The following is a 13,743-nucleotide window of genomic DNA, read 5'->3' as shown; positions in this document are numbered from 1 at the left end:
GTGTATTAATAACTCCATTAATGCCTACTGTTCATTCAGACACTTTTGTATTTTACAGATTACTGCTCAGTTGTAACACTTGTGGACCCATCAAATGTGAAGTTAACGTGCACTCTTTTTAATGGAAATCTGGATTCTCTACCAAAAATTTACAAAGTTGGAGATATTGTTCGTTTTCATAGAATAAAGGTACGTACTAGGATGTGGGGGGTTTATGTGCTTGCTTTTGTGCAGTGAGAGGACTGTAGGAATAATTTAATTCTTCATGTACTGAAAGTAACACATGGAGACACTGGATAAAGCGATTGATAAAACAGCTATGGTTATGGTATGGACCGAAACTGGAAATAAGCTATCGAATTTTTTAAACACCAGAGCACTAAACTGATATGTCTCTTTAAAAAAGTGTTCTCTTTTAAAAAAGTGTGGTTATGACAACTCCAGAACAGCATTTTTTTTGAGTATTTGTTAAACTAGTTGACAAAATTCACATGGTAATAGTTCTAGATGAACAGTTAAACTGGCATAAATGTGCACAATTCACTCTGCCTCAAACTAACAGAACTGAGGGATTGCTTTAGATCTTCTGCTGTGGAGCAGTTTAGATCAGCCGGAGAGTTACTCAAGTACATCTAATCTATCTGGCCTTGTTAGTGTGCAATACACTCTAGCTGCCGCTCCTATTTTCCTACCTTATCCCATATTTATCTGTGTTAAAGGCCGTCAATGAAACAGTGTTTCCTAACTTTAGTACTTTCTGCTGGATGTTTTTCTCATGCCTGCTGCAACTGTATAGGGAAGAGGAACCATGCTGCAGAGACTGAATAGAAGTATTGTAATGCTGGACCATACTTAAAGAGGTGCAGAGTAGTACCCAAGACATGATTTTACCAAGTTACTTATTAATTTGCAAGATAACCATACATGATTATATATTTTATTTTTGCTGAAAATAATTATAGCAGAAATTAGTAAATGTCCTGAAAGAGGCCAGTTAAAAAACAGTTTGCATATTTGAACACTCGAGAGATCTAGGAAATTTAGGATTGTACAAAGGGATGATGAAAAGGATAAAGATTAGTGATACTAATCATGTAATCATGTATGTTTTGATATGCCGTAGCAGGAGAACATGTATATTATAAACATTTACAATTGAGAGAGAAATTAGCTAACCTATTCTGGATTAGTATAAAGCTTCTTTAAGGTCATCTTTATGTATAATTGGAGTGGAATGAAACTATATTTAGATTTTGAAGCTTGTATTGCTAATCAGTACCTGAGATGTGTTGTTAGTTATGGGAGTTCATTGATTTGACTTCAGATGGGAAAGTCTTATGCTAAATTTTAAATTCTCTCTGAGTCCAGGAGGGTGAGTGTTACACAGTTACACTCATTTCTGAGATTCAGTGAAAGTAGAAAAATGTTTATTGCTTCTGAAATCAAAGTACATATTTTACAATATATGTGTGAAAAAGTACAAAGTAGAAAGGATCCTGATTAAAATAAAAGAATTGAAAAGTTGCATGTCTGTGGTAGGTTAGTGTTGGATTTTTTTGAGATGTGGGAAGTACAAGTTAAAAAAAACAAACAAGACCACTGTCAGGGAAGTTATGTATGCATCCTCTTTTATGCAAACATAATAGTGTCTCAGCTCCACTACTTTATATTTAATATAAACTTATTAAGGAAACCTATTGATACAGCACACATAAGGAACGTCACCATTCTCCTGATTTGGCATCAGATTTTTTTGGAGATCATTCTAAAATCCTTATCAATTGGTAATTCATTGTTCTCAAAGATGATGTTTCGGTATTTAAAGATAGGGTCCGTTAATTTCCACCCCGCATACACTCTTTTTTTTTTTTATCCCTTCATCACAGCTGAGCTGTTTTAAGTGGTTTCCAGCCCGAACTGACCTCCAGCTGCTCACAATCTGTATCTCCTCAGATGCATAAGCTGACACCTTGTTTAATTACTTTCAAAGTTAGAATAATCTAGAGTCACCAAGTTGTCTTTTTCTGGATGGGAATGTTCTGACTCCCCCAGGCTAACAAACTGCTACTTTAGAAGTTTTCATATCTGATCTGAGCAGGTAAAAATCTGACACAGAAGCCTGGTGCCAGCTGCTGGGAGTAAACTGAGAGGAGGGTGACCTCTTCCTCTCTTTCACCTATAACCAGCATAGTATGTGTGATTGCTGTGCAACACAGTTTTCAATTAAAAAAAGAAATTAACTCTACTGAGAGTTCTAATTACATTGGCTGCAGTGCCTCCTTCACTCTCTTCTCCTTTAGTCTTTGGGCCTTATCACTTTCTCTTAGCTTGCGGAACGGAAAGCAGTCGAGGGTAGCAGAGGCCATAGTCTGTCAGAGCTGTGCTTAGCAATGAGTACAGGTATACATGGTTCTTGCAGCATGTATTCACATATCTGTGTCCTAGATATGCTTTTGAGAGACTTCCAAGAAGTCAACATTGATAGCAGGCACATTTGAAAGATGACTGCTCCCTGCTACACACTCTCAGCTGCTAATGAGTAACTTCTCTTTGTAGTAACATGGGTGTTGGCGAGGTCTCATGGTTCAGAGCTAATAAGAATTTAGTGGAGAGGATTCTGTTGGGATTACTCTGGGTAGAGAGTCATTTTATATGCTCAGTATTTATTGCAGAGAATGAAAATTTTAAGTGTCTTAGTAACAGAACTGAAAGACTATCCAGTTTTAATTACATTTATGTTAATATTTCTTGAAATGCCCTTTTATGACTTCTTATGATTTCTCATTAATTATAGTACTTAGTGATTTGCTTTACTGTATTTGGGCCTTCAATCACAGTCAATGCTCTGCAGAGATGGCAGTTGGGGGGATCCCCCCAGCCCCCAGTATAAAAGCTAGGCCAGTGATCTGATTGTCTAGCCTCCTTCCATCTTCATGGCAAAGAAGGAGTTATCTCAAGTGGAGTTTTCTTTGAACTTTTTTTTTCCTGGTTCAATGTGGATGTTCTTAATATCTTAGACTTAACACTGTATATTTATGCTGTTAAAGAGAAGGAAGAGGCAACTTTCTGGTACTGACTAAATCTGCAACATTTTATCCTCACTTGACTTAGGGGTTTTGGTGTACATTCTGCCCTTGTATTACTTAAACCCTGCTATGATGACAGAATTATTAATTTCCCTATGGACTTTTCTCTAGTATTCCTTATTACATCTGAGTGATTCACAAACAAGAATTTATTTCTTCACTCCAAGTGAAGTGAGTTGGTATTTGGTTTCCATTTTAATGTTTGAGAATTGGAGAAAAGCAAAGCACATTCTTATTTAGATATTCATCTTGTTCAGCGTACTCTAGTTGTCTGATACAGTCACTGTCTAGGATGTGTTTTGCTGGATCTTTTTCCAGAATCCACAGCATTATAGAGCTGTGTGACTCGTGGAATATTTAGAAATGAAGACCAAAGGAGTGACCTCTCATTACAAACTTTACTTATGTGACTTCCTCAACGTAACACAATCCCTGCAGGAATTACGAAATCTTAATTCTCAAGCTTTTTGTCATAATAATCTTGATACTACTCTCTTACTTTCGCGCCTTAACTACTTCTGTGCATAGGCTCCGGTTGCTATAATAAATGAAGTAGAAGTCTTAAAGATGACAGCTGCTTTGTTACATGGCACTAAGTGATCACCACAGTAATTCTCAAGTCATGCACTGCATAGGAAAAAGTCTTCTAGAAAAATAGTGTAATGGAATGGGGTATTGTAATATAAATGCACCATGAGCTGAACTGTGTTTGAACAGACAGCAAATAACTGTGTCATCTACCAACTTTGGAATAATTATGGTTTGTTATTCTAGTGTTAGAGCTTTGCAGTTAGATGTGGCATCCTAGATCTTTAGAATAACAAAAGGGAGAAAAACAGCAAGAAAATACAAATTCTTTGCATGCTGTCAATTGCATATTTATGTGGTTCAAACTCTTTAGATTTACAATATAAACACATTGCTGCTTTGAGCAAAAGTACTTTATAGCCATTATATAGATGGTTATTCCTGCCGTAGGTCAGTCAGTGGACAAGTACAAGATGTATGTTTTGCTAGTGGGTTTCTGAGCTGTTTACCTGTCCACGGAGGAGTAGGAATCTGAATATCAAGCACATGGAGCGTGGCTTCATATAAACATAGAAGGACCAATCACACTGCTTTTTTTGTTATCCTTGCTAGGTCTGTCCTACCTCTCTTCTTGGCCATCATTCTCCTTAACCTAATAATACTTAATGTAGCATTTGTTCCATTAAGTTACTTACTCTGATCTTTAAATCAGTCTGTCATTATTTCTAGGAGCAGTCTTATTTCTGCACTTTGCTAGCCATTTTCTTGCCTCTGTGTATTCTCTCCTTTAGTTTAATCATTTTGTCCCATGAAAGTTGATTCCTTCTTCTTGTTTCTACCTGATGCAATATGGAAGGCACTGAGAGAGAGACATAGAAGTATCTGCTCAGCTTTTTATTCCTAGGAAGCTATGGCTGTAATTGTCAGGTTGATAAGAACGAGAGGGGAAAGTCTGGAGCTTAGACGTAGAACATACTGAGTGAACATTAAACTTTGGCAGAATTTAGCTGCTACAATCTTAGTGTCCTCTGAGTAAGTGTGGACCAAATATATAAACTTGGCCAAAGTTAGATTTGAGACTTTTTGCTAAAAAGGATGTCAAAGCACATGTTTTCTGTGGCACTGCAACTCTGTTTTCAAATTCTTGCTCTGAAGCAATTAAAATTTTTTTAGTAAACAATTATAAGATTCTATTCAACACAGAGGAACCAACATTTTACTCAGAAATATCAGTATTACTATTGCTTTGGTCTTCCCTTCAAAAATCATGTAAGGCATGCAACTCACTTTGAAGTTTTGATGGCTTTTAAATTAAGAACAAGTATTTGTCCTATAGTAAATAATGTCAGGAAGTATTGACTGTAGGCAATGATAGAGTTTCTCCATAATTTGAAGCCTCAGAATTTTGTACCTATGCTTTCTGAAATTTTCATCTGAGTACTTGGTCAAGGAACCTGATCGTGTCTGAAACATGTAGGAAATATTCAAAAATAGTGATTTTTTTTAGTTTATTAGAGTTCTCTCAAATATACTATGCCACTTTCTCTGAGGAATATTTCTAAAGCAATATCACAATGGCTACTGGGTTTTTCTAATCATTATTAAAGCAGAAATTATTTCAGATGTTTTAAGTACATATACTTTTTGCAGACAATTTTTTTTCCACAGAACGATTATAGTATATTCTGGTGAACTGAGAAATGAAATGAACAATGTATTGTTAATTTTCTTCTTAAATTTGTATTTCCATTGCTGTAGGCATTTATGATCATCTCATTTTGCAGACAGCAATTCTCAAGAATAGTAGAGAATAAGCTATAATTTATGGTCCTAATATCTAGGTGTATTTTTCATGTCTTTGTAAAAATTCATTTTACTTCCATATGACTAGCCTTATTCACTTTCTTTTGGAAGGTGCCTGCAGATAGTTTTTGTAGTTAAGTTTTCTTGTTGTTATAATTAGACATGTTCAAAATAGTTTAATTTATGTAAGGAAAGAGATTATTTACTAAGTAACTTCAAATTGCTTCTCTATTTCATTATTACCTCTCTGTTCATAGAGCTGGAGGTACACGTATGCTAGGATTACATTATTAAAATACAAGAAAGTATAATCAGCCATATTATCCAAACTTGTTTAGACTGTATTTTACTCTTCTTAAGGTGAGAAAACATTTACATAATATAAGGAAATGTACCAAATGCATTCAGGTGGTTTTTTGACAGGAAACTCTTTTTTCGTATAAACAGCACCAGTGACAATCACTGCACTTTTGCAAAGAAATTAATCTCTGGATTTGGTATGGTACTAAGGCTCAGGTTCAGTTGTGTAGCATATTTTTGAGCAATAAGTTATTAAATTAGTAACAATTTTAATGAAACAGTAATTCGGGGGGAGTATTTGTTTGGGGATGTGTATATGATTCAGATGCTTGATCTGCAACTTTGTTTTAGCTTGGAAGTTTGTCTTCAGTGTTTGTGATGGGGTTTTTTTAGCCTTTCATCCCATCCCACCCTTGTGCACTGCATGACACTCAGAGTGGAAAGCAAACATTTCCTGTTTCCAGATTAGTTGTAAAAATGTAGGTTTCCAGACTGTAGGACTGAAGTCATTCTCATGTTGCCAAGTTTGGAAAGGGCTAGTGAGAAACATCTCCAAAGGTCTTACTCTAATTTTTAGACTCTTCTTAGCCCTGTGCAATTCCTAGTAAAGCTCAAGAGTTTCAGCACTGGTGGAACAGGGACAAGTTAAGGGGACTGAAGGTGATGGTGGACATAGTGTAATGTATTCAGTGGTGACAGCCTCTGAGAGGGGAAAAATCATCATAATGCTGACAAATCATTGTAAATCCAGGACTTTGATTTTTCTCTAAGAAGTCCTTAAACCAAAGGAGCAACTCCCATTTAATAGAAAGGCTGTTTAGGAATGAAATTTTTGATGCCATTTATACCCTAAAAGACTTCAGGACAATTCTTTTGGGAGTTTTTTCACCATATAAACATAATTTCTCAACAAGACACCTTCTCATCCTGCTTCTGCTTTGTTTCTTATTTGAAATGTCAGAACCACTAGTAAAGTAATAGTATTTAACAGGAGAAAGCAGCCTTTGTTTGTAACCCATCACTGCTGAAATAGCAAGCAATACTTACGGGGTGTTTCCAAGTTTTAAAAGCTCTGTGGTTCAGTTCAGACAGGTCTGTAAACCCATGCTGTCTTGGATCAGTGGCTCTTAGATGCCATTCCATTCTGCGTTGGCTACCTGTGCAGCCAAAAATTGAAAAGAAAGAACCCAAAGAAATAAGCTAAATACCTATCTAAGCAAACTAATTTTTTTGTCTTGACACAATGGAAAACCTGTTTTATTTGTTTGTGTTTTACCATCAAGTATCTGCTCCTGCTATTCTAGACCATTTTTCAATTTAAAGTGCAGTGATCTGTCTCTAAAACTTTGTGTAAGGTGGTGAGTGAATGGGGAGAATTGAAGGGCATCCCTTTGACCTGGAATTCCCCATCCCCTCGCATAGGGTAAATTTTTTTCTCTGTTTTCTAGAAAGAAATCCTTTTCCATAGCCATCATTTATAAGAACAAATTACAAGTGTGTGTGGCAACTGGTATGTTGCGTTCTTTTTTTTGCACCATTCCAAGTTCCTGTCTAGGTTTTTGGATGGAGTTTCTCTTGAAATATAATTCATGTGTAGGTATTTTCCCCAAATTCCTACAGATCTTTTTAAATATTCCATAAAATCAAAATATTTAGTAATCAGTGTTGGGGAACCTTACAGATCTAGACATGGTAAGACTTGATATGGCAAAGGAGGGTTTTCCAAGGATGGTTGTTGACTAAGAGAGTAGTGCATTATTGAAGGAGGTTACCTGGGGAGGTTCTCAAATCTCTGTGCTTGCAATTTTTCAAGGCTCAGCTAGCCAAAGCCTGGTGTGACACAGTGCTGACAACAGTCCTGACCTGAGGAAGAGGTGGGACTTCATGATCTCCTGAGGTCCCTGCCAACCAGAATTCCTGTGGTTCTGTGACTGGGCCATACCCTTCTAGTATTTGAACAGTGTCAGTCTTCAGTACAGCCATTTGTAAACCTGTCTATACCTTTATAAAGTTTTTTGTTCCTGAAGGCTAGTGATCAGATTCTGTGTTTGAGAAGGAGGGGACTTTTTTTGTCACTGCTTATTTGCATAAGATATCTTGCTTCTGTGTCAGCTGAACCCTGTTTGTGTCACACAGAGTGGCATGTGCTTATATACATGTGCTTGACTGAGGGGAATACACTACTCACCACAGTAACTATAATTCTTGCAGATATATTGCCTGTGGACAATTTGCACTCTTTCTTTCCTTTTCACTAGCATCTCACATATGCTACATTTCTGCAGTTAAGGAAAGACTGGTTAGCAGCATGTGAACATAGATCTTCTATTATTTTGTTGTCAACCATGAGTCACAGGGATCATAAGTTTTTGACTTCTGCTTAGGCAAAAGATACCTTACAATGAGGTCTTCAGGTGAATGTATACTCAAATTGGAATAGAAGATTGGACAGTGCATTTCAGACAATGCAATAATTCAAGTTAAAACTCCAAACAACAACACATCTTGATGTCTTGAAATAATTTTATATGTGTAATAATAATGTTAGTATAAGAACGTGTACATTAGCTTAGTTTGTTTTACAAGGCATTTTTTTGATACTCTGAGATGATTTGTGACTGCATTGGTTTCATAATAGTCCTTTACTTCTGCAATTTAACAATCAGTTTTGATGGAAAACTACCTTGGAGATGCTATTGTTCCAGCCTTATACACTACTTACTATCACAATTTTCTCTTCCATTGAGTGAGGTGACTAACACTAGCTTCAATTAAAAAAAAAGAATTCAGTTGGTTTAGGTTGCTGTAAATCTATTTATAAACATTTCAAGATTAGCTTCTTCTCAATAAACATATTCAGGACAGAGTTGTACACCACAGAAATCACTAAAGTTTATTGTCAATGCAGTTTGTTGATGTGACATTTCACTTTTTGTTATTTAATTTATAAAAACTATGCCAAAGACTCCTGCAATATGTATTGGGATTTACTTGCCTGCTTAGAATAAGCCAAATACGTGCTATCTGCTCCATTTTTATCCCAGAAGATATTTTTGTTTAGCAACAATAATTAACTGAATTTATATAACATTCTCAGGAAATTTTTTAAGTCAGAGCCATCTGCCCCGGCTCCCTGTTTTCCACCACACCCCCACACCTCAATTTTAAAAAAAAATCACCAAAGCTTCTAGAAATGACACAAAATCTACTGAGGGGGAATTGTCATCATACACAAAAGTCTCAGATTAGCTCTTTTCCCTAAGTTGAATTCAATTTCGAAATAATTTGTATATGGAAAATATAACTAGTTTACAGTATCACTGCTTAACTTGCTCTGAGATCTACTTAGAATGCCATAATGAAACAACATTTGCCCATGGATTTTGTTCATTTTACGCTCCAGTGATTCCTCATCACTTCAGCAATGATTTGTTTTCAAAGGTGAAGCCCGGAGAATTTCTGTTGACCGTCATCTGTTCTGTGGGTCTGACATAAGTAATTTTCCAGCTATGAAATATTTTGTTCTGTAGCCCATTCTACATTTACTTTTCCTGTTTGTTCAGTTGTTTGCTAAATAATGTTGTTGAAGGCTGTTTACCTTTGAGACCACTCAGTGGCTTCTCTACATACCTATCTCTGCTTAAGGACATTTTGTTTTGCTTTAAGTTCCTTGGTAATTTTCTCACCATGACACTTCAAGTTTACCTTCTTACATATTTTATTTTATTTTATTTTATTTTATTTTATTTTATTTTATTTTATTTTATTTTATTTTATTTTATTTTATTTTATTTTATTATTTTCTAACTGCCTTTCCCTACATTCAGGCTGATTTAAAAATCCACTAAATGAGGGTAGTAGGAGATGTCAGAAGTACAGTGTGTTCAAGCACAGCCTCACGAATGCTCAAAACATGACATAAAAGATTTGGGAAATGGGGCAAATAGTCTGTGGTGGAATACTAGTGGAAACCCAGGGAGACTGAGTAATTTCTTGAACTGACTTCTTGAAAGGTTTAGAGCCCTCATAAATAGGCTAGATGTCTAGGACAAAATTCTTAGAAAGAAGTCAAGATATTTTGATGATGATTTAAAAGAATTAGTGAAGAAATAAATAAGTAGGTAAATTGGAAATTAAAACACTTTGAGAAATATTTGACATGTCAGATAAGATATGTTTATGCAACTTAAAAATACGCTTGAAGTACCTTTTGGTAGCGGATGAATGAGTAAAAGTGATGAAAGAGAGTTTTCCTCCCTTGTAGATGTTACTTGTTTTGAGAAGCTATGGAATGTAAGGCACTGGCAGCAACTAAAGTGAATCTGTATATTTATATTAGATTACGTCTTAGTGTTATAGTGGAATATTTTTTCCAGATCATGGGTAATGGGTACAAATTGATTATGAAACTATGTATTTTCCTGATTTGTCCATTGGCTTTTCTTGTATTTTCATCGTTTAAAGCTAAAGGTTAAAAGACTAAAGCTTTTCAGTGTTACAATGAAGAAAAACTATATCATGAATTGATGTGCTCCATTGATCAGGTCTGGAGAATCCTTACGTAAATGAAGGTTTATCCAGAGGCAGTCCTTAATGCATTTCTGCATTATGTCAAAGTAGCAGGGATTCCTGTCACCAAGATTGAACTGCTTTGTTTATAAATTTCCAAGGAATACTTGATTTGTGTGCTTTTTAAATTTCAGTGTGTTTATAAAATATAGGCCTAAATTGTTGGCAGTGTTCTGGTAAAAAATGTTGCTGTTTAGAACTTCTGTCACACCTTTCAGATTCTGCACTTTTAAATCTGTAGGATTTTCAGCCACTTGGAAATTGAGCACTGGGAGTCCTAAACTAGATTGTGTCACAAATGCTATATTCAGATGTTATGTTGCTTTTTTGGTAAGCAAATTTTAATTAAAAGGGGGTGGATAAAAACAGCTGGTTTGAGATTTCTGGATAATGAGTCATGCAGTGCTTTGAGATATATTTATAGTGCAGGGAACAATAAGACTAGACTAGATCCTGGAAGGAAGGCTTCAGACTTTGAACACTGTGTTTTATGTGGTAGCAGATACACAGCTAAATCATCAGGATACAGGGGACCTGCCATGTGCAGGGCTGTAGACATAAGAGTAATTGTGAAAGCTGTATTCATAATTCAAGGGATGAAAGCTGGTCACTGTTTGCTTTCTAAAAAAAAAAAAAAATAGCTCCTAGAACTGGTATTTTCATTTTCAGTTCTGTAATATCAGGAAACAGGAGCTACTGTGAGAGGCAGCAAACGAGAATCCATAAAAAACTTTGCTCCACCATCGCTCTGCTTTGTGACCCCTAAAAATTAATTTATCTTGTGCCTCAGTTTCCCCACCTGTAAAAGCAATCCTGATGTGTTCCCCACAAACATTTTGAGACTTCTGAATAAAATAGTCTGCACTGATGCTGTATATGTACAGGTAGGTATTAGTCTGCCTCTTTAAAATTTTTCTTGTGTTAGATTATATTTTCTGCTTATTCACTTTATTTTCTTGTTAATGTTAGTTTCCTTTTTTTGTTTTGTTTTTATTTTGACACCATTCTCCTAATAGCACCAGGAACAAAAATGATCAATGGTCCATTCTTCATGCACACAATAAAACAGAAATGTATAAGTATTTTGATGCAGTGCAACGGTTGGGTTTTTTTAACACCTATTTTGTTACAGATCAGGGAATACAATGGACAGATGCAGGGAATTACCAGTGCGGGATTTGCATCCTTGACATTTGATGGAACTGTAGGAGCACCGTTAGTTCCTCGAACATCTAGCAAAGTGTACACTTTTATGGATGAAGAACAAAAAACAATAGAAGAATTACGTGTTTGGGCAGCTAGTAATCTTTCCATCTCTGGACCAGCAGCAAAGTTGTCTGGTGTTCAGCCAATGCTATTCTTTGATCTTACTTGCCAGCTGGTAGGAAAAGCAAAAGTGGATGGATCTTCTTTTCTTCTAAAGGTAGATTTATTTTTTAAAATAATTTGTTGGATTTATGTATTAAGTCACTGTGATTCAGTTTTTGATAAAACAGACATATTCATTTATTTAAATAATGTTATGTAGATAAATATTTCAAGGTTAAGCAAATTTTTGATCCTTGAGCATTTTATTTCTATGAAAACAAAACAGAAATCCCAGTTCTCTTTAAAGTTGTTCATCTGATTTATTTCTTTAGGGAGGTTTTGTAAGATGGCATTGGTGTGAATCATTGTTTCACAAACATTTGTAGATAAATGTCGTAAGATTTCTTAAAGTTGAAAAATATAGTTAGTTTTAAATTTAAACTTGTTTTTTAGTAAGCAGCAATTATTGTTTGTTTTTCTAGATCTGCTGGATGTAATTAATGCAGTAAGTAGCACTATCTAGAAAAAGAGTGAATGGATAATGTTATCTATCGTGATGGATTTTATGAAGCTTCTTATAAGCGCTTTGGGGATCAGTACTCACTGAAAGTACAAAATGCAAAGTGCCAGACAACAGGAGAGTACTTTCCAAGGGTGATCCTTAGCATCAGCTAAATAAAAAGGAGGTCGGCATAGTTTTCCTGGGTTTAGTTTCAGATGTATCAGTCTGGTGTGATTCTGAAACTCCTCTGTATTTCTTTTTCCTTCTTTTATAAGTTGATTATTAAAATGTGAGCAATGAACAGCCTGTTATTTTCCATTTTATGACTTCATAAAATTATTTATTAGTTCTACTGTATTAAGCTGTATTGTTACAACATATTTAGAATTAGCACACTGCATTATTCCTTCATTAAAGCAACAAAGATTTTTCTTGTGCAGAATGCATGCACTACACAGAAATAAACCTTCGTTTTCATCCTGTAATATGCTTTGCAGCTGTTACAAATATTTCAATTTAATTATCCCTTGTGAAATAGATGTCAAATGAGACCCAGTAAAGCTTCAGAACTTTGTGGACTGTAATTAAGTTGTTTGTTAATATGTTCAGCATTGAAGGACCCTTTGCAAGGACAGAGACAAGTGCTTTCTTAAATTATTAATATTTCTTTACACTCTTTTCTGTGTTATAAGATCTGAAGTTGATTTTGTCAGTTTTGCATAGTAAAGATAATGACTTGGGAGGAAAAACTTGGGATAGACATTGGAAGGTAAAAGTTTGAAATCAAATGACGGTAGATCAATTTTTCTGATACGTGAATTCCTTTGATGGTGTATCTTTTTAGTAGTAAAAATATAAAATACTTAAATTTGTGTTAAAATACATCAGACAAGTTTAAAAATGGTAGATTAACATTGGTATGCTGTTGCTAATTTCCTCTATTTTTCAAGCATAGCAAAATCCCTTTCTCATAACGAATGTTGATCATGATAGAAGAGAAGCTTTTTTGAAAAATTGTAGACAGATCTCTGATTATTTTGTTGATTTGCTAAACAAACAAAAAGAAAACCCAAATTCAATACCAGCTCAAATTGAATGATCATTAAACATTACTATTATTATTTTTTTATATAACGAGTATTTTAAGCATTGAGCTCATGTAACTAGTGAAGATTGCTTCAAAGACAACTACAATGAATTTGAGTGATTTTCTGCATCACCCGTAGCATAACTTTTAATATTACACTTGATAAATTAATTGGGATATGCAAAGCCCCTGAGGCTGACATGGCATAAAGATGGTATTGCTAACTTCCTAGTGCTTCCCTTTTTCTGAGAATTTTGTTATTCAAACTAGTGGAGACTAAAAACCTCACACTAGAAATTATTGTCTCATTTATGCCTTTAATAAGAGTTTTACTACTATTCTTTTCTTTCCGTCTCTCTGTCAGTTAAATTCCCTACATTAAGCTGTGCCGTACAATCAGCACACTCTGCTGAAGTAACAGGTTTCCTTGTGTCTCTCCCATTTCAGTGTTTTGTCGACCATGGTGATCAAAGGTTGTCACTAACTACTCTTAGCTGCAGCCTGTTCATGACTAGTAACGGAACCATTTGCTGTTGCTTATTCATAATTAATTGAATTGG

The 13,743-nt window shown here is 35.2% G+C and overlaps 1 protein-coding gene across 11 annotated transcripts in view; it reads left to right on the top strand.

Annotated features, from left to right (window-relative positions):
- The window catches only part of POT1 (protection of telomeres 1), an 89,028-nt gene that overhangs the window by 41,613 nt on the left and 33,672 nt on the right, over window positions 1–13,743 (top strand). For all 11 annotated transcript variants that reach the window (XR_012764727.1, XM_075428118.1, XM_075428114.1 and 8 more), the window contains 2 exons: window positions 59–189; window positions 11,419–11,709. Coding sequence is in view for 10 of the 11 variants with exons in the window: in XM_075428118.1 (XP_075284233.1) it covers window positions 59–189; window positions 11,419–11,709 (422 nt within the window). In the remaining variant the exon portion in view is untranslated. The remainder of the gene's footprint in view (window positions 1–58; window positions 190–11,418; window positions 11,710–13,743) is intronic.

This window comes from Opisthocomus hoazin, chromosome 8, assembly GCF_030867145.1.
Source record: "Opisthocomus hoazin isolate bOpiHoa1 chromosome 8, bOpiHoa1.hap1, whole genome shotgun sequence".
Classification (NCBI taxonomy): domain Eukaryota; kingdom Metazoa; phylum Chordata; class Aves; order Opisthocomiformes; family Opisthocomidae; genus Opisthocomus; species Opisthocomus hoazin.
This window is presented reverse-complemented; position numbering and strand designations above follow the sequence as displayed.